Raw genomic sequence first — 21877 nt, forward strand, 5'->3', positions numbered from 1 at the left:
TAAACTTTCTGCTTGGGGGAGACATTTATTTTAGTGCTGATGCATGTTATTTTTATTGCTTTTGTCACAGTGTGAAACATGTTTTCACCATAGTGGATTTCAGTTTGTCTTTTTTTCCTTTTATTCTTAATTTGTCTTTTGTTTAAAAGACAAAGTAGTCAAGAAGACTACGAAGTCAGTAGTGAAAAGAGCCACAAAGTCCTGAAAATAGTTGCTTCCTTGAATGAATCTTTGGACCCTACTGAAGATGTTTGTTTTATTTATGTATGTACACATGTGTTTTGATAGCAGAGCTGCATGTGTGCTGTGCACTTGCATGTGCATATGGAAATGGAAAGTACTACAAATGAGGTGAAAGAAAAATTGGAATGTTGTGTTATCAAAAGGAATCAAATAATCTCCAACACAATTTCACAAGTATTGTCAAGATTTAACCAAGAAAGCTGACATCAATCTCCAAGACCATTGTTGGTTTTTATACAGATTCTTGTACTTCCCTTATCATTGTGTTATGAATCATTGATTTACCATTTGTTGGCATCCAACTGAAAAATTTTCATGAGGGAAAGTTCTGGTTTTACTCAAGATAGTCTTGAATGTTTACATGATGTCTGATAAAACTGAGTAAAATATACTTTGGCAAAGTTAGATGAATCTGCTTTCAGCAAGTGGTATTTTTTTTTTTTCCCATCTTGACTAACTGGGAGGAGGGAGGACTTGTAACTGAAATGTTTCTGTATGTTGGTTACTGAAAATGCCTGTCTGGCTTGGAGTTTCTGGTGGTGTTTTCAAAGTCAGGTTTTTCAGAGAAATGGTACTGTTAGAAGAACCTAACTAAATCCAGACATGATTATTAAATAAGTATATATTTTCTTTATATGTCCTTGTAACAAAAGTGCTTAAAAATGGATAAGAGTTTATTTCAGCTGGCTGAATTCTCAAGGAGTTTGAATGTTGTTGTTTCTGTGAGTGGGAAGCTAAGGTCAAAATATATAGTGTAGCCCTAAAATATTGCCTTGTTAAGTTTTCAGGAGAAGACATTAGCACAGTAGAACTATTTACCCACATCAGGGATCATGTGCTGTCTTCCCTCCTGTCTTGGCATCAGCAGACATGATGTAGGTGTTACTGAAAGTACAGTGTAACAGTGCTGAAATTTGGCTTCCACCAGAAGTGACCTGATGGTCATTCATGTACGTGTTGTGTGTATGACCCATATACATGGTCTTGAAAACTTTCAACATCAGCAGTAAAATTACACAGACTGTCAGAAGGTGCCTTTATTATGTGGGCCAAAGTCTTATTTTTTTCAGCTTTCTAGGAGGTATGCCCCTGTGATGGTGGTTAGGATTGAGTGCTTAAGGGTACATCAGTCTCCAACATAAGACTAGGCAGGTCTTGGTTTGTGGTCAGTGTGTTTTGCCACAGCTGAGCTGGAGCTCCCAGCAATGGTGAGAATAAGCTCTGTGCACCAATACTAGTTTTCTTTCTCTGGAATCTCCCTAAACAAAGCATTAGGAAAACTGTTGTGGAAGCTCTGTTAGTGCTTGCATCAAAGCTATGCGATTGTTGAAGCATGCAGGTACCATACTGTATTTCAGGCAAGCATACTATTTGCTAAAGAAGCCTTAAATTTGATACAGTTATTGACTGTAGTAACTGTGGTCCTTCATGATGGTTTTGTCCACGGGTGTCATCTTATTTCTTAACTTTTTAGTCAAGAGTTTGCTTTACACCAGGTTTCTAAAAGTGAGAAGAAACTAAGCAGCAAGAAACATGCATAGACTTTCAGGTCTTTAGAGGAGAGTGTGGAGCAGCAAAGTGATTGCATGCTCTATGCATTCTGAAAAGTATGCCTGGGGTTCAGATGTGAAGCGTACATGTGGATGTGACATCTCAATCTCCATGCAAAAAAACCCTTCTTTCTTGTAATGACTGAACAGAATCTTGGTTTGCATCTATATATTAGAGGAAGTGATTACTCATAACACAAATGTATCGTTTTCATATGTTTCATATGAAAACAATATATGAAATATATGAAACCAATATGAAGTGTTAATTTTTTGAACCATATTTGTATTTTGCAGGGAAGCTAAATCTTTGTTGTAGATAAAGATTCCTGGAATATTATTCTAGGATCTGGTATTTTTTGGAAATGTGAATTACTAGCATTTAAAAAAACCCAAAACCTAAAATTGTTTATACTGTCTTCCACAGGAACACATATGTAGCACACAGTGTAATTTTTGTAAGTTTTAATGCTTCTAAGAGAAGCAGGAAGAGATTGATGCTGTTCTTTGATGTTAACTATTCATTTGCGGTAAACCTTGTCTTTTTCCTCACTGTAGTGGTATTTTTTTCTGTTTGAAATTCAGTGTGACTGTATTGTTATTGTTGTTAACTTTCCTGTCAACAAAACTGGAATTTAATTATGCATTGAAATGTAACTGTTGTGTTTGGAGGGACACCTTTGAAATCCATTGAAGTCAGTTTGAGAGTGTCTGATTTTAGCGGTCTTTGTCAGGAGAAAGTATGTCCTGTGACTGACTTTTAATTGATAATTTGTCCAGTAGAAAAATTCTATGAACAGTGATGTTTGAACAGAAATGTTGCTTTTGGGAGTGTCAAAGCAAATAAAGGAGAGAACCGAAATATCATCAGTGGTTTTGTTTGTTTCTGCAGAAGAGTAGCAGCTCTGAATCCTTGAGTGACAAAGGTTCAGCTGAACTGAAGAAGAGCTTTGATGCAGTGGTATTTGATGTTCTAAAGGTTACACCAGAAGAATATGCGGTAAGCAATTAAAGTAATTTTTATTACTTTTTGTGTGAACCTTAGGGGCAGCTTCTCATCTGCTTCTCCATTTCTATGTTTTTTGCCTAACATCTGTTGTCCATGGGTTTAAAAAATGGATCCTGCACTGTAGTTCTTCATTGTCTATGTTTTGTTTAATGTCAAGTGATGTTTTTGGGCTGTGCCATCCAGGCATTTTTCATGCTTTTATATGTAACATAGACCGAAGATTCTTAAATCTATATGATGCAGCTTAATTCTGACATGCATATTTTAGTTGCAAGAATATACTTGATCTGTACTTGTTTTTTTCTGGACGTTTTAATTTTTAACTCTGTTAATTCTTACATCTAGGGAGTGTTTTCTTCTTTCGGGTGCAGTGGTACAGAATAATGAGTTGGATATCCTGCAGAACCAAGAACAAATGAGTAAAAATGTTTAACCAAAACATTGGGTGATTCTATTTTTTTTTAATTTTTTTTTACCCTACTCATAGAGGTTAAGACAACAGATGGTCCCCTAAGTGATTCAAGTATGTTACTAGAAAGATTGCTAACGAGCTATTGCTCTTGCTGCATTTATAATTCAAGTGGTGAGATTCATGATGAGTTGTCCTGGGGAGATTATCGAAATGTGGTAGTATTTATCACAAAATATTCCCATTAAGGTTGTTCTATTTTTTTAATCGTTAATAACTATTTTGGTTCATTATTAATGACTAAATTGATTTTAATGAGCATACTGAAAATTTAAAGCATCTGGAATATGAAGTAGTACTTGCACATTAAATTCTTCTTGGATAGTTAATGGAATTTATTCCTGACTGAGGTTCAAGTCATGTGGTTCGGGCCTCTTCCTTGCTCCGTTGTCAGGAACAGCTGGGCAGTGAATCACCTACTTTTCATGGCAAGATGTTTTTGGGGCTGGCTATCCTTTCAGTTTTATCTTACAATTTCTTTATATAAAGGAAACCTAAGTACTTAGGGAATGTGGGGCTAGCGGCATGAATTCAAGTGGAATTACGCATTCAGGCCAGAATAGCTACAGGTTCCTTTGAATGGCTCTGCTATTTAGCCAGTGGTGGATACTGTTGAGCAGCAGCATGGATCACTTAGTCTCTGTGGAGTTGCTGTCACTCACTTAGGCAGCAAATATATATAAAGGTGCTTTGTCTTGTATTGCATTTCAGAATCCTTTTGCTCTACTGTCCTCTACTGTGTAATCCTTCACCTCTCATGTGCAGAAACCTTTTACTTTTATGGGTGTTCTAAATGTTACCTACTTGGTAAATCTTGCTTAGATAAAAATCTTTATTAAAATCCAGTGTTTTTACCGTTTTCATATTATGCCTCAAACTGGGTAGAGTTCCAGACACAAACAGGAATCTTTTAATTAATTTCACATTACAATTACAAACCTGTGGTTGTATTTTTGATTTATACTACCTAGTATAATTTTGCTGTTTTCTCAATTCCCCAAAAGAAAACATCTTCACTCTCAGCCTTCTCCCTTGTAAAGTGTCTAGCTCTTCATATAAGGTTTCACTTACTGTAAATGGATCTGAAATGTCTTAGAGATAGAATTCTGAATAATTGAGCAAAATTGCTGGTAGTCAGTGTTCAGCCCTTTGGCAAGGTTATAATTAATTTCATTTCTTTGTCAATGTTTCTGTGCACAGCTGCACTTCATTAATGTTTGTTTCCCCAGGCAACTTTATCTGCTTTTCCAGTAGGGCTTGCTTGCTTTGAGTGCTGTCTTTTTCTGATTATTCTTTCTGAAGGCTGTAGAAATAAGTGAATTTGCCAAAAACTTAGGTACATTGGAGGAGAAGTACCTTTGACCCTTACACTGGTTTGTATTTTATTGCCCATTTCCTTATTCTTCCTGGTTTTAGTCCTACCATAACAGAGAAGTATAAAATCTTCATCTGGATTTCAGTGTTAATGTGAAGACTACCTGAGTGATGCAGTATGGCCAAGCTCTTGAGGATACCAGCACTGCTGAGAATGTAAAACTGTGTTACTAAGGTTTTCATTGTAATAGTGGGTATGTACCTCTCTGATTGGACTTGGATATGCTACCAATTGCTTTTTCAAAGTATGAGAAAACTTCTAGTTTGGTGATAGCTCTTGTAAAACAGATGCAGTGCAGACTAGTGGCATCTGTGACTTAATGAAGGCTGAATTTTGTTACCAACTGCAGAATGAATACTCTTTTTAAAAAAACAATTTTTTTGAAGTGGTGAACTGAGGAAATAATTTGTGGGCTGTGTAAGTACCTTATTCATGGAGAGAAAAGATAATGTGATAAAGCCAGTAAAAAAAGCAATAAAAGTAAGTTGCTGCACAAGAGCTAGTTAGACATCTGTCTAATTAATGGTTAGGAAACCTTGGCTTGAATGAAAAATAATTCCAGTGCATAGGTAGCATAAAGATGAGGGTTAAATGATAAAGTCAACTTCCCAACATCAACATTGGGAAGTCTCATCCTGTACCTCATATGATATGTTGCATTTTGATCAAAATGGGTCACTGTGTATAGCTGGGACAATTACATTTTTGCTGGAGAAAGAAGAGTAAAAATCTGAAAGAGAATTAAGTTTGAGACACTGGAAATGAGATTCATGCTAGTGGTTTCAGTATCAATACAACACACACATGTCTTTTCAGTTCTCACTGTGTAAGAGACATGATTATTATTTCAAAACTCTATCTGTTTAGTCATTTAGTGGGTAAGAGACAAGTTGGACTACAAAAGCTATTGCTTGTAATCCTGTATTTTCAAGAAGCTGCTTACCAAGCCAAAGAGAAGCCCAAGTGTAAATATTTTTGGTGATTTTATTTCCATATTCTTCCCTTTGGCAGTCACCTAACAGTATCCTGAAAGCACAGTTGGTGTGCCGTTTCATGTAATGGTCCTTTGTTTAGTCTTGTACTAACTTTCTAGCAAAAATACGCCAGCCCTTCAAGGGGTCTAGTTTGAACAGTAACGGAAATTATTATTGTAATGTATGTGTAATAGTCTGGTTATATTTTTGTTACCAACTGGGTGTTGTAAGTTCTTTGTAAGGTTGAAGGCTGCTTTAGAAAGGGCCAAGTTATAGCTGAAACAGGTGAGATCTTCAGGCGTAGCTGCTGCAGTTGCAAATTTATAGTTTGCTTTATCCCCGGTAGCTTACAAAAGAAGTTTCCAGGGGATGTTCTGAATGCCTGAATGTATCATAAATGTGGGGGAAAAAGAATCCCATTCAATGAGTATGAAGTAGGTTACATTTGTTTTCTGCTGAGGATTCTACAGACAGCTTTCTAGCTGTAACGAATAAGGAGACTGTCTCTGTTTTAAATACCTGCTTTTAGGCTGATGACTGCTCACTTCTTTATTAAACGGCTAAAAGCCACAAAACAAGTTGGTGCCAGGATTACCCACTGGTGTCTGGCCCTGCCGATGGAGCCGTTGTGTGTATACAGGGTAGACACAGTTGCAGTGAATGCTGTCCATTTTCGTTGAAGGGAAAAGTGTGGTTTCAAGTGTACAGGGCACAATTTGTGGGGGAGGGATGTGTTAATGGTGCAGTGGCAGTAGAAAGGGGGGGGCTGATGAGACTGAAAGAAAAAAAGGAAAATGCTTGGGGACATGAGCTCCAAATTAAGATGCTGGCGAACCTCAGGTTGAAGAAATATTTATTTTTTGCTTTACAGTAAATTCTTATTCCTTAGACTGCTACTGTTTAATTATTTGACTGTTTATTACTCTTTGACTTGCTTTTCCATTTTATACTTCAACTTAGCCACTGTGGTGTAAATATTTGAGGTAGAATTAAGGGAAGCGCAGCTGTATAAATCCATTGCTTTTTTTTCCACCTAGTTATCTAAGAAGGATTCTTTATTCTTTTCCCTAGTCTCTGAAAGTGCTACGAAGTAAGCTCACACTAAGATGTATGTGTATTCCTTTCTTTTTGATTCCAGTTAAGTTTTGTCGCTGGATGTTGGAAAAAAGATTATTGCTTATTTTGGAAACAATACACAAATTTATTTTAAAAAAGTTAGAACAAGAAATTTTTCTCAGAGGCATTCTTACAGCAGTTAAATATCAAGTTATGTATATCTGAAGAAAGAGCACGAGAGTGAGTTTTGTAAAGGAAGCAGGTCCCAACACTTCTGGAACTGCATTGTGTGTATAATAAAAGTGCAGAAATAAGTTTTGAGGTGTGTGTGGTTCAACAAACTCATTTTTTGCCCCTTTGAACAGAACAAAATTAATGTAAAACTGGCCCAAGGTTCCTCCCAGGAGAACTTTCTCTCTTGTGCGGGACTCTGGCAGATTCACAGTCCCCTCTGTGAGTTCCTGTGCAGCTACTGGTGTGAGTTGTGCTACGCGGTTCCTGGCAGTAATGTTGGTTTTGGCCTCTCCTGAGGCTGGTTGTCGGTGGATTAGGGAGTTTGAGGCAAGTCTGTCTGTCTGCATCCGAGTGCAGTTTGAATAAAGTGAAGTACTGGGCCCTGGGAGCTTTTGATCAAAAAGGACTTCTGCTTGTATGTGTTCCTGTTAGCTTTATTTTACAGAAGGATATTAAAGAATAAGTATGTTCCCAATGAGAGCAAGAAGAAGCAACTTTATTATAGCGTGTAGAGGAACTATTAATGATAAAAGTTTTGGAGTTAACTTTGTGAGAAAACAAGCAGAGTTTCAACACAGGAACTTTAATGCCCCAGTGTTCATTTTGGACAGCAGAATTATTCTACTGATGCAGTGCTTAACAGAGGTTTAGCTATTTTTTCAGTGAGGAAAAGTATTCTGGCAGCCTGGAGAGACAGTGCTAAGCCAAGTTGGAAGGCTTAAATATAATTCCTTCTAAAAATTCAGATTAAGGAACAATTTATGAAGTGCTGCTTGAACCAACATGGCTTCAAGGAAAATCAGATTATGGCAGTATTCTTCAGTAACCAAAATGTAGACGTTTTGATTTTTTTCATCTCAGACAGAAAGTTATTTTTTCTTTTCACACTGAGGGTCTCTGTCCAGGAGCTCTGTGGGAAGTGCAGTGTCCTTATGGTAGGTACATGGCAGGAAAACTTGTAGTACAGTAAGTAGCCTGGTAGGAGGAGTTCATGCTTGAGAAGGCCTAGTGACTAGAAAGGTAGGATTATAGCCCTGGATCAAATGCGAACTTTTGAACAGGAGTGTGGAGAGGAGCTCAGTGCAGTGGTGTTAACTGCAACTGGAAGTTCTTAAGTTACAGGTTTTTATGGAAGGGGGGTAATCCATATGTATTCACAGAACAGAGGAAGAATTGGGGAATATTTTAAAATTTCATTTCATTGAGTTTCAACATATTCCTCAAAGCAGCAGCATACTGAATGTAGTTCCTAATCTCTTGGATGTAAAATTTCTGGCCTGACAGACCTCCCTGAGAGAGAAATAAATCTCTTAATATGTATATGAAGCTGTCTGGTAATAATTTTAATATTTTTAAGTACTTAACTGTTAACAAGTCCAACATCTCAACACCTAGGAGAGCTAAAATATTTTTAAACTTGGCTGTTGGGGACTCTCCCCAGGCAAGGTCTTTCTACTACATGCAAAAGCTCCCATGGCTGTGCAGGGGGGAAAAAATTATCTTCCAACTACCATTCCAGTGTGTTAATTGCAAGATGATAATTCACTGTTTCTAAAAGATGGTTTTCTTTTGTAGGGTTCTTAAATTGGTTGAGAATTGGGAAATATATTAGTTGTACATTAAAAACATACCTCTTGTAATCATATTCTAGAATTGTTACCTGGTATCTAGGGCAAACTTAAACACAAAGCTTCCATTCAGCTCTTTCATTGCCTGAGCAATGGCCAGATTGGATGGGGCTTTGAGCAACCTGGTCTATTTGAAGGTGTCCCTGCCCATGGCAGGGGGGCTGAAACTACATGATCTCTAAGGTCCCTTCTCACCCAAACCATTCTGTGATTCTATATAAATGAACTTGATAGACATATCACTTCTGGAAAGGCAGAAAACACCGAGTTTCCCTATCTTTGTGTAATCAGAATCCTTATTTAAATGATAAGTAAGAATAAGTTCACAGTTTTGTACTGTACATGTAATCCTGTTTTGGTTTTGTTTGGGTTGTTTTTGTTTTTCCTTGTCAGCTGCATAGATTTTAACAACTCCAAAACCAGAGAGGTTATGGTTGGCTTGCTTCATGTAACAAATTGATGTGAACACTTAGAATTTTTGGTTTGAATATTAAAACATTAAACCATGTTTAGGAGAGGGAGCTATCCAGGAATTTGTATTGGCTGGGTTAAGGAGCTGGAATGAGAAAAGTTAGTGCATTGTATCTCTTCCACTGCAGAAACCAAACTAGTGGCTTTGTTTATTGGGATTTAAATTCCCCTCAACTTGGTCATGGTAGAAGTTTTTTGTTGTTGTTAGAGCTGAGCAATGGCATCTACCATAAATATCATAAATTATATTTGAAGTTTTGTCATTTCAAATGCTATTAATTAAAATGCCAGCCTTTCAGTTTGCTTTGGTTTTGACTTAGCAGTGAGCAAGCACCTTTAAAAGGGTAAAAATTTGGTTAAGTGTTAGACTGATAAATATGAATAAGTTAATGTTTAAAAAATTCTGTTTTGCCAAAGGCATTTTTAAACTCTTATGTGAGGTACACTGTCATATCTCAAACGGCTTCTTATCCATCAGCCTAGGTATTCGGCTATCAGTTGCTTGCCTCTCTTGAATTGTGAAAATGTTTTTAAGTGCTTGGAACTCTTGATGGAAATTGCAAGCTCTATAAGAAAAGAACCTCTGTGAGGGATGTTTCTTGAACAAGTGCTCATGTGATACAGTGTTACTGAAGATTGTTACTGCATTTAGTGAAAGCAGCAAGATGTGTAAACCAAACAAGCAAAAAAAAAAAAAATCAGCCTAATGTCAATGTGATACTAGAAGAAAGAAGTTTCTCTGTTAAAACTTGCTGAGTTTTTTTAGTTGCCAGACTTTGTTTTTTTAATATTGTAATGTAGTTAATAGCAATTTCAAATCTTTTTAATAATGAACATTAATCTTGAACTTTGGCATTTATGTGGTTTTTCAATGTTAATATACTCATTCAATACCTCCATTTAAATGTATGCATTTATTTTGATATGTGAATTCTGGTGTGAAGCTATAATAACAGTCCTTGTTTCATAAATATTGGGTATTAATCCTGTCTTAAAGTACTAATTTGTTTAGGAGTCACTACTGAAGCAAGTAACAGTCTAATTTAGCTGAGGCAGCTCAGGTTGATTAAGAGGACAAAGTCTGAAAGGGTGGGAAGACATTTATTTTTAAACATTCTTTCTTCTGTGTGAACGATGAATCAGTTTCCTGGCTCGCTTTTATTGTACTGTTGTTGTAATTTTGTTTTAGTGAGGAGGATTTGCAGTGATATGTTAATGACCATTGAAATGCTTGGGTCTTTTGTAAGGATATTATAATATACCTTTATATTCAAATTTTATTGAAGTACCCATTCTTTTGGTTTCACCTTCCCCACTCTAACCAATTTTCTAATTAATTTCCTTTATTGAGAAGTGTAGCAATACATGCAATCAGCCACATGTTTACCTAAAATAATAAACTTCTGAGAAAGCTTGGTGTGCTTTAGCAGACAAACAGGAGACTAGAGATTGAGTTCTGTGGCTGGTGTTTCAGGACTGGGTTCTTCACCCTGGAAATCAAAAGGTAGAGTTAACTCTTGCTGTAACATTTGGCTGCTCTGTTGGATCAGGTGAGAGACATGAAACCATGCTTTCCTTCTGTCCCTGTGTCTTCAGTGTTCTCTGCAGGTAAGAGTGTAATTCCTTGGTGCTTGTGCCTGCACAGCCATGGATGCACGGTTAAGATGATTTACAGAACTGGGATAGAGTTGCTCTTTCCTAGTGAGTGGGAAGTTTAGAAATAACACACACCCCCAAATATCAGGCAAGTTTGTCCTACACAGTGGTACAGACTTTCTGTGCAGTATTTAGATAAGTGCTGCCCTCACAGGGAAGCCCTTTCCTTAGGCATTCTCAATTTATCATCTTAAACTTTTAAGTAAGAATTAGAAATAAATATATAAACTTGTGCCTCAAGTCCTTTTAGGATAAGTGTTCTCTGAATGCATCTTGATTATTAGCTTCAAGTCTATTTTAACCCTAGAAATTAGTTAGCCAGATTTTCCCTGCCCCCTTCTTAAATATCATGCTTTTGGAGAAAAATCTTGTTCCCCCTATTTGTCGGATGTCTTTCCCTGCCCCAGTAAAGACATGCCTTGCCTATTTATTTCCTCAAAAGAGCCTTATTCATTGATATCTCAAATAAGAGGGCATGCTGTTAAATTGTCAAGATGAAGCTGTATTTGCTTACCCAGGTGCAGTGTAACATAACCCAGAATGACATCTATGACATGTTTAGAAGTTTCTAAACCTCTTCTATGTGTAATTTAAAGATCCAGCGGTACCTTTCACCTATAGCAAAGTGTTGTCAAGCATGTTGTGACTTTTGGCAAGCTGGTACTCCTGTCACTGTCCAAGGGTCCTAGTCCTTTCCCAGATAACCTGCTCAGGTTACGAAAAGGTGGGAAGTAGCACGAAAAGTTACTGGCATTGCCTGTGCGTGCATTCAAAATCCTTCAAAAGCAAAGTTTTGTTAATGACTGTTGGAATAGTTTGTCTGGGTGCACTCTCAGATATTTTTTTGCTTCCCTTATCAAGAGTGACTTGTTGCTGTCAGTACTTTTTGTGGCAAGATAAAACTACCCCTCTCTAAAAAACGCTTTATGTGAAGATTTCTGTATTTCTGACCTTGATGATCTAAAAAATAATGCTGAAAGAGCCTTTAATTTTAGGAAAAGAAACCATTTTTATTCCTTCAAGAATAAGTCACTTTTTTGTAGGCCTCATAATAAAAGAATAGAATGGTTTCAGTTAGCAACGTTGCTTTCAGTTTGAAAGGCATCTCTTATTTTTGGCAAAAGTTTTTATATTTTTACTGTAGTTGCTATGGGCGCAAGGGAATAGAAAAGTTATTTTGAAGGCAAAGAGTATTTTGGCCTACTATATTCCTGAATTTCCATTCTGACTAATTGCTGCTGATTAAAACAAACTTTGCAGGGTATGTCTGATATCCTTGATTTCATCTAAACCTTTAAGGTACAGTATGATTTTTGCTGTCGAGACAGATGGTGCAGCTGATGAGTTGTTAAACCACATTTAAAAATGGTAGTTCAGGGTTTCATTTTTAAGCTGGCATTTAAGTAGTTTATCAATATTAATGAATGGTAGGTACAAATCATAGGCCTCATACACATGCAAGTGTTGGTCCTGTTGGTTACAGAACCAAGAAAGTCTTGTTTATGTGAAAGCTTGTACAGGATTTCTTGCTACAAAGATCTTGAGACACGCACATTTGTGAGTGTATATTGTCTTGTTTGTAGTTGAGTATGTGGATTTGGTTAAATTGGTCTGATTTAATCTCACTTTAGCTCAAGACTAGAAAAATGTAATATTGTTTGGAGAAGGAGCAGCTGACTAAAGCAGAGCCCAGGAAAGAAAGTTTGTAAAAAGGAAACACATAAAGGGCTTGTTACTTCTGTGATGTTGTACTGCAAAATACTGGATTGTGTCCAGTGTGTCGGTTACAGAAACTGGGACTGATTTTTATCATTTTTTTATGGTCATGTTTGATTGCCAGAAGCCCTATCTAAAAATAGATTTAGAGGTCAAGGAGATGTGCTACAAAACATAGATTTGGTCATCTTTAGCAAAACACATCACTTCTGGTCTCATTGGAACAAGTACTCTCATGAGAGCAGGTGTGTCTCTTTGTACCTGCTTTCTTCAACTGGAACATCCTAGTTAAAATTTTTCTGCAAGGTTGTCTTCATTTGAGAAGCTATTCTGCTATCCAACAATGGCATTCAATGGCAATTGCAATTTGTGAGAGTGACAAACCTGTTGATGTATAAATGGGGGTACCGCCGTTTTCAAGGAAATGGGAATAAAGCTGTGCAGCTCACATCTGAGGGCACCAGACAAGGTCCCCGGATTCATTGTTAAAAGAGTCGTTTTTGATATCTAACTCAGATGGCACTGGTATTTCTGGGCTACCTACATACTCTTTGAAAGAGACGTTCTTTTTCTTTTGGATACGTAGGCAGACAGCAATCTTAAACTGTATGCTTAAAATCAGGCTCTGTGAATATGTTTCAAAATGCAAAACCTGATCTTTGACTCTGTGAGTTCTCCTTTACCCTTTTCAAAGCTAAAAGACATCCCAGGATGAAAATGTACTTACTGGTTCTGACTTGCTAGAAGTGAGATTGCTATATTTAATTTTAACTGTTTCTCTGCAACTGAACAATTGGCTTAGTTATTCAAATATGGTTCAAGTATTGATTTAAAACTTTCAGGGCTGTTTCAGTGGAGTGGTGTGAGGCCTAGACTAAGACTCAGAGTTAGAAGAGAAACTGCCCTTGAGCAGCTAAAGTTAGTTCCTTGTATTCTTGGATAGCTTCTTTTACAGTGTTTCTGAGTTGAAGCTCTGACTTGCATATGTAACTGCGGGATTATGCTCCTGAGAATAATTTCTCATAACTTGTTTATTTTAATAAATGTAAAGTTTGGAGCACTTTATTCTCTGGTTTTGCAGGACTGCTCTGTGGTAGGAGCTGAAACCTCTGAAATTAGCTACAAAATGAAAGTCAAATAATAAGAGGAAACACAGCAAGTACAGTTCTTGTGCAGCACAGCAACTTAATGGAATGCAAGGTTAATTTTTGAGCTTGACTTTTTTTTTTTTAAATTTCAGGGTCAGATAACACTAATGGATGTCCCTGTATTTAAAGCAATTCAGCCAGAGGTATGTAGTTCCTTAGTTTTATTTTCAAATCTAAATGAAAAAAAGTTATGCTGGTGTATAAATTCTGGAATTGCAAAGTGTTAAGTATGTTAATAAATCTTAATTTTTGTCCCAGTTCATACAGCTCCAAAGCAGGTGGTTTTATGATACAGAAATATCTGGAACTAATAGTTTGTTTGAAGAATGAAGTATTGGTATTTAAATATGTTCAGCTAGTGCTAGAGATGAAGTATCTGGGTTTTAATGTTTCTGAATGATAAACTTCTTGATTTGACTATTCTGATCATAATGTTTCAGGTTTCAGCTCCTGATACCTCATGCCATACCTCATGCTGTCCTGTGTTTCCCTAACTGGTTCATATCTTTCCTGGAATAAGAAAAATGGCTGTAACAGCCATTGTATTCAAGATGGGTGTGATCTGTGGATATATTGGGATACTATATTGATGATTTGTGTTCTCTGTTTTGTTTTAATATAATGCCATGTTCCTTTCTGATTGCAGCCTGACTTGAACTGATGTTTTCAGAATCTTCACAGTGACTATAATAAAATGATGAATTTGTTTATACTTATTTCTCTATGATTAGCATTTTCCTGTGGGCACTGTTTTGCACTTCTGAAGGTTTATTTTTCAGTTCATTGTCCACTTTATCAGTAGTGTGGGTTTTTTGGTTGTTTTGGCGGGAGGGGAGAGGGTGGGGGTTTTTTTGGTGGTGGGTTTTTTTTGGTGGGGTTTTTTTGGGGTTTTTTTTTTGTTTTTTATCCTTCAAAGAGCCTCCCCTTTGATCTTTTTTCTGGGCATCCTTAAAGTCTTTTTGATTGGTAGAATGTTTATCCTGATCTTCTAATAGGATATCTCTTTTTAAAGCTCTTTTCCAAAACTTTAAAGCATTTTGCCCTTTCATCCAATTCTTTTGAATATTTTCCTCATGTGTGTGTTTGTGTACTACTTCTTCTGATGTTAAGCATTACTGCTATGCAGGGTTGCCCCTGCCCCCAAATGTTGAAGTTGAATAAGCTCTGGGTGCTTTTCCGCAGTGTCTCATCTCTAGTTACACTGAGCTTCAAAGGACTGGATATTGAAAAATCAAAACACCTGTTTAACTAGTTAGGACTTTTCCTAATGATCTGCTGATAAAGAAATTCCAGTGCTTGGTCTTGATGGTAGTTTATTCTTTGCAATCTGTTTCTAGCACTGCACAGGATAAGCAGTCAGCTGTCGCTAACAACCACAAGGAAGCAAGCAAGCAAGTTAGATATAATGGCAGTGATACAGTACTCCATACCTCATAATTTGTAGCTCTTTTAATGCTACCTCTTGTATCTCAGATTATGTTGTGTGAGCAGATCTACAGAAAGTCTCTGGAAGATGAGGAGAAATGTCAAGAAAGTACATTTAATTTTGCTGGCTGTTCTAACTCATTAGGGTAGGCCATAAAAGGAAAAAGCAGAATAAAATAATGAAACTTATCTAAAACCAAAACTGCAAGAGAGTAGGTGAGTATATCTAAAAAGATATCCTTTTAAGAAATCTGTATGTACTGCATAAGAAAAATTCACGTGATGCCTTCACTGGAAAATATCCATATGAAGAAGGGTAGCTGTTTTGACACTTCTCAAGTGTTTGCACAAAAGCAGTTGAAGGCACTGACTGTATTACCTGTCCATTAGTGCTCCTTCACAGGTAGACTGAGGTCTACCATCTAGTATCTGATGTGCCTCTAAATTGTGTTTATTCCCTATGGAAAAGGGACATACAGATTAACTGTCAGGTTAGAAGAAGCTAGTCACAATTAAAATGCTTTCCTCCTGTTTTGCAGAAGGGGAAAACAAACATGGAACACTTAGTTTGCCTAAAGGTGTCTTGACAGCACATTAATGAAGTGTTGTAGGTTTCTGAGTTTCTTTGAAGTATCTTATCAGACTGTGTGCCATACCCATGATTGATTCAAGTTGGGAATCTTTACACATACCTTGACCTATGCACTCGAACATTGTTGAATTTGTAATTAGAAAACAAAACAAGTTGAGCTGATTTCACCTGTATAGGAGCGCTTCTAAACTGAGGCTTTAGTGAGTGACTAAAAGGCATTGATAGAATTTGGTGGGGTTTTTTTCTATCAGTGCTAGTAGATACTCTATTTAGAATCAAATTTCACAGCTGTCATCCACATGCATTGTGGGACATGATGAACAACATCTTTCCCAGTGTGCCAAGATTTAAAAACTGGGTGTGTGTTATAGATTGTTGTAATTCACCAACAAATCTTTGTTATATGGGCTGTGAATCTCAGTCTGCTTCCCAAACTCTGTAGAATGAAATATGAATGAGTATTTTCAGCATTTAATGTGTGTTCATTTGTTTTTGCAAATAGGGGTTCTGAAAGATTTATTCCAGGATGCTTAATTTTTAAAAGAACTGGAGATTTTTACCATCTTTAGGAAGTGTGTAAGCAGTGCTCTTTAAATATCATAGTTTTTCTTGACTATCTAAATTGTGTTGCATATTCATTGTGTTAAAATCTTTTCTTTAAGTATTGTAGGTTTGTTTTTTCAAAAAGCAACATCAGAATTTCATCTTGTTTATCTTAACAAAAACCAGAGCTGAATAACACTTTTTACAGCTATATATAGTAATTTTTCCTTTAGCATCAAAATCAATGAACATCCTCACAGCACAGACTTGTATACTTCAGCATTTTGCTTCTACCTGTAGCAAATAAATATAATTCTTTCTGCCTATATTCAAATTTACTACAGTTATCATGGGTTCATGTGTGTGCTAGAGTTCCTACACATCACCCACTACAACTTCCTATTTAGTGCTCAGGAAGAATTGGGACAGGGAGCTTAGTGTAGCCCACATAACTCAGGATTAAGGTACAGTGGATCACTTTACGTTTAGGGTGAGCCAGAAGCATGGACTTGAACAGTTACCATGGCTTAGATAGTATATAGTGACATGATCCTCTGCCTGAGCTTTGAGCAGACTGTATCACTCCACGCGATACGGGAAACCACCTTTCTTCATCATTAAAAATGGCCTGCAAGTTACTTCTGAGAAAAGAAAGTATAAGGAATTACTGTTACTTTGTTAATTAATAATTAGGGGGTGCAGTATAAGAAATGAAGGTAGTAAAGAGCACGCCTCTGCTACACAAACTTTTGTCTGTATGAAAGCAGCCAATTTGCATTTTCATTTTTGGGAAGCAAAAACGATGGAGTTCCCCAAGATAATCACATGATTTCCATTTATTCCCCATGAATGACAAGTGGTGTGTTGTTTTTTGTTTTCTTGTGCTTGTGGCTTTCTAGAGAGCAGTGACTATAAAGCAAAAAGGTAGTCAAAGACTTGCTCAGTTGTGCTGCTGGTAGCTATGTTAACATTAGCTATATGTCAGATGTCCCCTTGCATTAACTTTTATTGGAAAATCTGATTACTTATTTTACATATCTTAATGCATTCTCCAAATTTATTTACCCATATATACTCACTTTGAAAATCTTTACTGGGTTATTGCCTTTAACTTCTTTATACCCTCTGCTTCACTAGGCTAGGTAGTGGGGAAAAAAAAAATTGGCTTATTCAATATTCACCTCTACTTGTTCTGAAGTTGTATAATGGTTCCACTATTAATTCTTGCTTTTTCTCTCCTCCTATTTTTGAAACCTTCACTTTGACCCGTATATAAAGATTTTAATGAGAAGCACAGTCTCTCATTCTGCCATGTAGTACAGGTTATAATTTATGTGTTCCCGTAGTATTTTATTAAGGAAAATAAAATTCTATAGATTCAAAAAGGAATGAAAACCAAAATGAGTTATGAAGAAAGTTTAGCTTTTGTATTCTTGATCCTGAATCTTTCAGTCTTGCACCTCATTTTAAATAAATTACACAAAAGAAGAAATTGGTAGTTATAGTAATGTAGCTCCTGTAATTAAGTTGACTGGCAGATTAAGGAAATAATCCTTGTGAATAGTTCAAGTTTAAAACTCATGGCAGAAAAAGTGAAATTCTAGAGGAAGATCAAAGAAACATGCCTGAATTAGAGTAATGGAATAGGAGGCACTGTCTCTTTAGCGAAGAATTGAGTATTTTTATAGAAGTATAAGAAAGGTTTCTGAATTCCAATTCAGCAAATTAGTGTGCTTTATTACAGCAGTGTGAGCAGAGTCAGGTCCATGCTCATTAGGACTGTATCATACTTCTCCTAGACCAAATGTGGTGAAGGCAAAAGCCTTGGCAGCTTCTCTTCTGTTGATGGCATCATATATTGCCTGTATACATTTCATCTGTTTGGCTTTAATGGTGGGGGGGGAAAATGCAAAAAACCTACAGTAATGATGAAGAATATTTTTTATCCTTTTTTTTTTTTAACTTTATAAACTTGTAGTTTCAGTCAGCCCTGGTGGGTTAGTCTGTATTCTTGCCTGAACTAGAATTTCAGAGCTTTAAACAGTATGTGATATGGTTAATAAGGTACAGTGAAGTCTTTACCTTTTTGTGAGACTGCATGAAAATACATTTCATTCCAAGGTAAGAATGATGATGTACAACTCTTATGTACAACCTTACAGCCAGCCTCAGGCCCAGGAATACAGAAGGTCTTAGGAGAATCTTCTAGGCATGTGTTCCAGGAGGTATTTCTGCTGCCTCATTGCTTAGATTTCCATCTTATTTACCAAAACATTTATTCTCTGCCAGTCATTGCTTTCTTGCTCCATTCAGATAGGGAAGATCTCAACAAGATTTTTCTGGAGCAGAGGCTTCAGTTGTCTTCTGTCAAAACAGGGAAACCTCTTCTTTCAAATAATAATAAAAAAAAATATATACGTATATATGGTCACAGTGTGAGAGTCAGATCTTGCATGTGTGCCCAACTGATATTAGACCTCTACTTTTGAGTGTATAAATATAAATTTGACCTTAACAGTTAAAACTGTTATTTACGTAGTATCTGAAGATTCTTGGGTTTGTTTTTTACTTAAATTTTTTACTTTAAAAAAACCCTAATGTTTTTTTACTTAAAAATTACCATTTCTGTTGCTAATCACATCAGTGCTAATCACCAGCTAAGCCAGGTATGCTTCTGATGTCTGTACTGTGTAAGCCCTTAGATGTAACGTGCCAGGGCAATGGGTAACTTCTGCCTGGAATCATCACTGGTTTTTTTACTCAGTGATGAGAATTGAAATAGTACAAGGATGTGCCCTGAATTATTAAGAAATTACCATGCTTTCTTTAAACCTGAGACAGCAACTGATTTTTTTCTGCTGTTAAGGAAGTGTAATTATCAGATGCCAGTAAGGATGAATCACCTTGTATTCTCCTAAGTGCACAGTTTGATTGTTATTCCAATGGAAACTGCAGCACTGGGAGTTGCTGAGGGGTAGAGAATATAAACAAGTGTCTCTTGAATGGGTTCCTTCTCCAATATCCCCCTCTCCTTTGCAACAGGACCAGCTCAGGGCCAGGTGGTTGTCTTGTGCATAGTCATTGAAGTGCAGCTCTAAGGAGATGGGCATGTGCATTCTTGTGCCAAATATGCTGGCATTTTCCAGGATAGGTTTTGGTGGCAGAACTTCCTAGTGAAATTTGAAGGAATGGCCCTAAATACGAAGTTGGAGACTCTGCATTCTTCCCAGTGCCTGTGGACAGGAGCATCTCGGAGTCTTCTCTAACAAATATCAGGATGCCACAGACTTCAAGTGGAAGAATTCAAGGTCTCTCTTGACTGGCATAAGACTCTTTAGTAGTTCTGGGACGTTGGTTGAAAGACGTTAAGAAGTTCCCAATTAAAAAACAAACAAACAAAACACAAAAAAACCCCCAAAACTTTAGAGCTTAGAATATCCAGATACCAAATTCTTTTAAACTATGACTGTCTTAAATGGTACCGTTATTGATTATGTGTTGAATCGTCTTGCCTACGTTATCTGGTAGCTGGACATACAGTGTGATACTGGTTTCAGTAAGTTTTCAATGCAGTGATGTCCTGGTTTCAGCTGGGATGTAGTTAACTGTCTTCCTAGTAGCTGGTACAGTGCTATGTTTTGAGTTCAGTATGCGAAGAATGTTGATAACACTGATGTTTTCAGTTGTTGCTCAGTAGTGTTTAGACTATAGTCAAGGATTTTTCAGCTTCTCATGCCCAGCCAGGGCACCTGACCCAAACTGGCCAACGGTGTATTCCATACCATGTGACGTCCCATCTAATATAGGAACTGGGAAGTGGGGGCGGGGAATCGCCGCTCGGGGACTGGCTGGGTGTCGGTCGGTGGGTGGTGAGCAATTGCCCTGCGCATCATTTGTACATTCCAATCCTTTTATTACTACTGTTGTCATTTTATTAGTGTTATCATTATCATTATTAGTCTCTTCTTTTCTGTTCTCTTAAACCATTCTTATCTCAACCCACGAGTTTTACTTCTTTTTCCCAATTTTCTCCCCCATCCCACTGGATGGGGGGGAGTGAGTGAGTGGCTGCGTGGTGCTTAAGTTGCTGGCTGGGGTTAAACCACAACAAGTGATAAAACTGAGAGCGCTTCGGAGTGGAAGATGTGGAAAGAAGGCATGAATAAATGAAAATGAAAGGCTGTACTTTGCTATTATGGCACTCTAATAATTAAGCTGTCTCTGTATTGATTATTTTTCTTGGTAGCACTGTGGAATAGGTTGTATGCTGTATATATTTGCATCTATTCTGTATGCTATTGTACACGAATAGAAGAGCTCATTGGTACATTTAGGTTTTTATGATTTTAATTGAAAATGCTTTATTGAAATTAAGTGGTAGTAAGTACCAAGAAAGATAATGTCGTTGCCCAACTTCTGACTAAGTTTTACAGACAAGTAAGAGGCATTGTAACTTGGTATTTGTAAAGCCTGAAAAAGCATTACTCTAATTTGTTAGATTGTTGAGGCCTACAGTTTTTAGGGTGACTTAAGTATAGGAACTACATGATTATATTTTATTTTTTAAGCAGGTCCCCTTGCTCCCTTTTACTCCACAAAACTATTTGCTTAAGTGCTGAGTGTTGTTCAATGTAAAATAAAATTGGCTCCTTTGGAATGGAAAACTGGAATTAGCGTTTCTTTTATTGTTGCTGCAAAAGGTGACAATCTTAGTATTTCTTTAATGCGACATGTCAAGTTAAAATAATGGGACATGTCTAGATTGAGTTAATAAGGTGTATCTTCTCAGTAGACTTTAAATATCTTCAGAAAGCAATTAAAAACAAAAGAATACGCTGCTCTCCCTAGCTCAGATTCACATTTAAAGCAAGATTTTCTGTGGTAACAAAATGGATCTTGAATTATTTCACTGGTTTCTATAAGAGCTGAATTTAAAAAAAAAAAGTCCCTAATCAACAAAAGATTAATTGTAAAAATCTAATCATTCAAAGGAATTCAGAAATGACACTTGTGGAATCTCAATTTACAGAAGAAATCAGAAGTGTAACTTTATACTTATTACTTCAACGTATTATTCCTCTGTTATTTTGAAACTTTTAAGATCTGTTTCCTTTATATGCTCTTGGCTCTGAACATGTGTTATGCATTAACTTAAAAAAAAAAAATTTCATCCTTGTTCTCCTAGGAGCTGGCAAGCTGTGGCTGGAATAAAAGAGAGAAATACAGTTCTGCACCAAATGCTGTTGCTTTCACCAGAAGATTCAATCATGTGAGTTATTTTTTTCCAGTGTCATTACATATACACGTTTAAAAAGTGTGGGGAATTAAGTGTTCTGGCATGTCCCTTTTATTACTGATTACAGCTGATTACTTGAAAACTTAAAGTATCTTCTATAAGGAATTCCTTATCTTCAGGATATACAGAAAGACCAAAACAGTACTGAAGAAATATCTATGGTTTTGTTTTAAATAGCAGTTATTGATGAAACAGGAGAATATTAAGGGTTTGGTTCCCCCTGCCTTCCGCCGAATGCTGGCTGTCCTTCACATAAAGACAGAATCATCATTACAGGTTAAAGGCTTACCATACAGGATTTCTGAAGTAGTAATTAGGTGTAGTTTCTTTCTGTGTTAGCTGAGTGTCTTTTGTTCCACGTAGATCTTTTGTCCCTAGAAATATGAGCCTTTTGTCAGTTATAGTTACCTTTTTAAGGTGCTTCTGCGTAAATTCTGAAAGTTCCAAAGAATTTTACTGTACACAACTTGTTCTTTAACTCTGCATTTGGCA

At 36.7% G+C, this 21877-nt stretch overlaps 1 protein-coding gene across 8 annotated transcripts in view; it reads left to right on the plus strand.

Annotated features, from left to right (window-relative positions):
- The window catches only part of RALGPS2 (Ral GEF with PH domain and SH3 binding motif 2), a 128440-nt gene that overhangs the window by 29103 nt on the left and 77460 nt on the right, over positions 1-21877 (plus strand). For all 8 annotated transcript variants that reach the window (XM_069789682.1, XM_069789678.1, XM_069789679.1 and 5 more), the window contains 3 exons: positions 2686-2793; positions 13622-13672; positions 21275-21358. In XM_069789682.1, coding sequence (XP_069645783.1) covers positions 2686-2793; positions 13622-13672; positions 21275-21358 — 243 coding nt within the window. The remainder of the gene's footprint in view (positions 1-2685; positions 2794-13621; positions 13673-21274; positions 21359-21877) is intronic.

Source organism: Haliaeetus albicilla, chromosome 8 (assembly GCF_947461875.1).
Source record: "Haliaeetus albicilla chromosome 8, bHalAlb1.1, whole genome shotgun sequence".
Classification (NCBI taxonomy): domain Eukaryota; kingdom Metazoa; phylum Chordata; class Aves; order Accipitriformes; family Accipitridae; genus Haliaeetus; species Haliaeetus albicilla.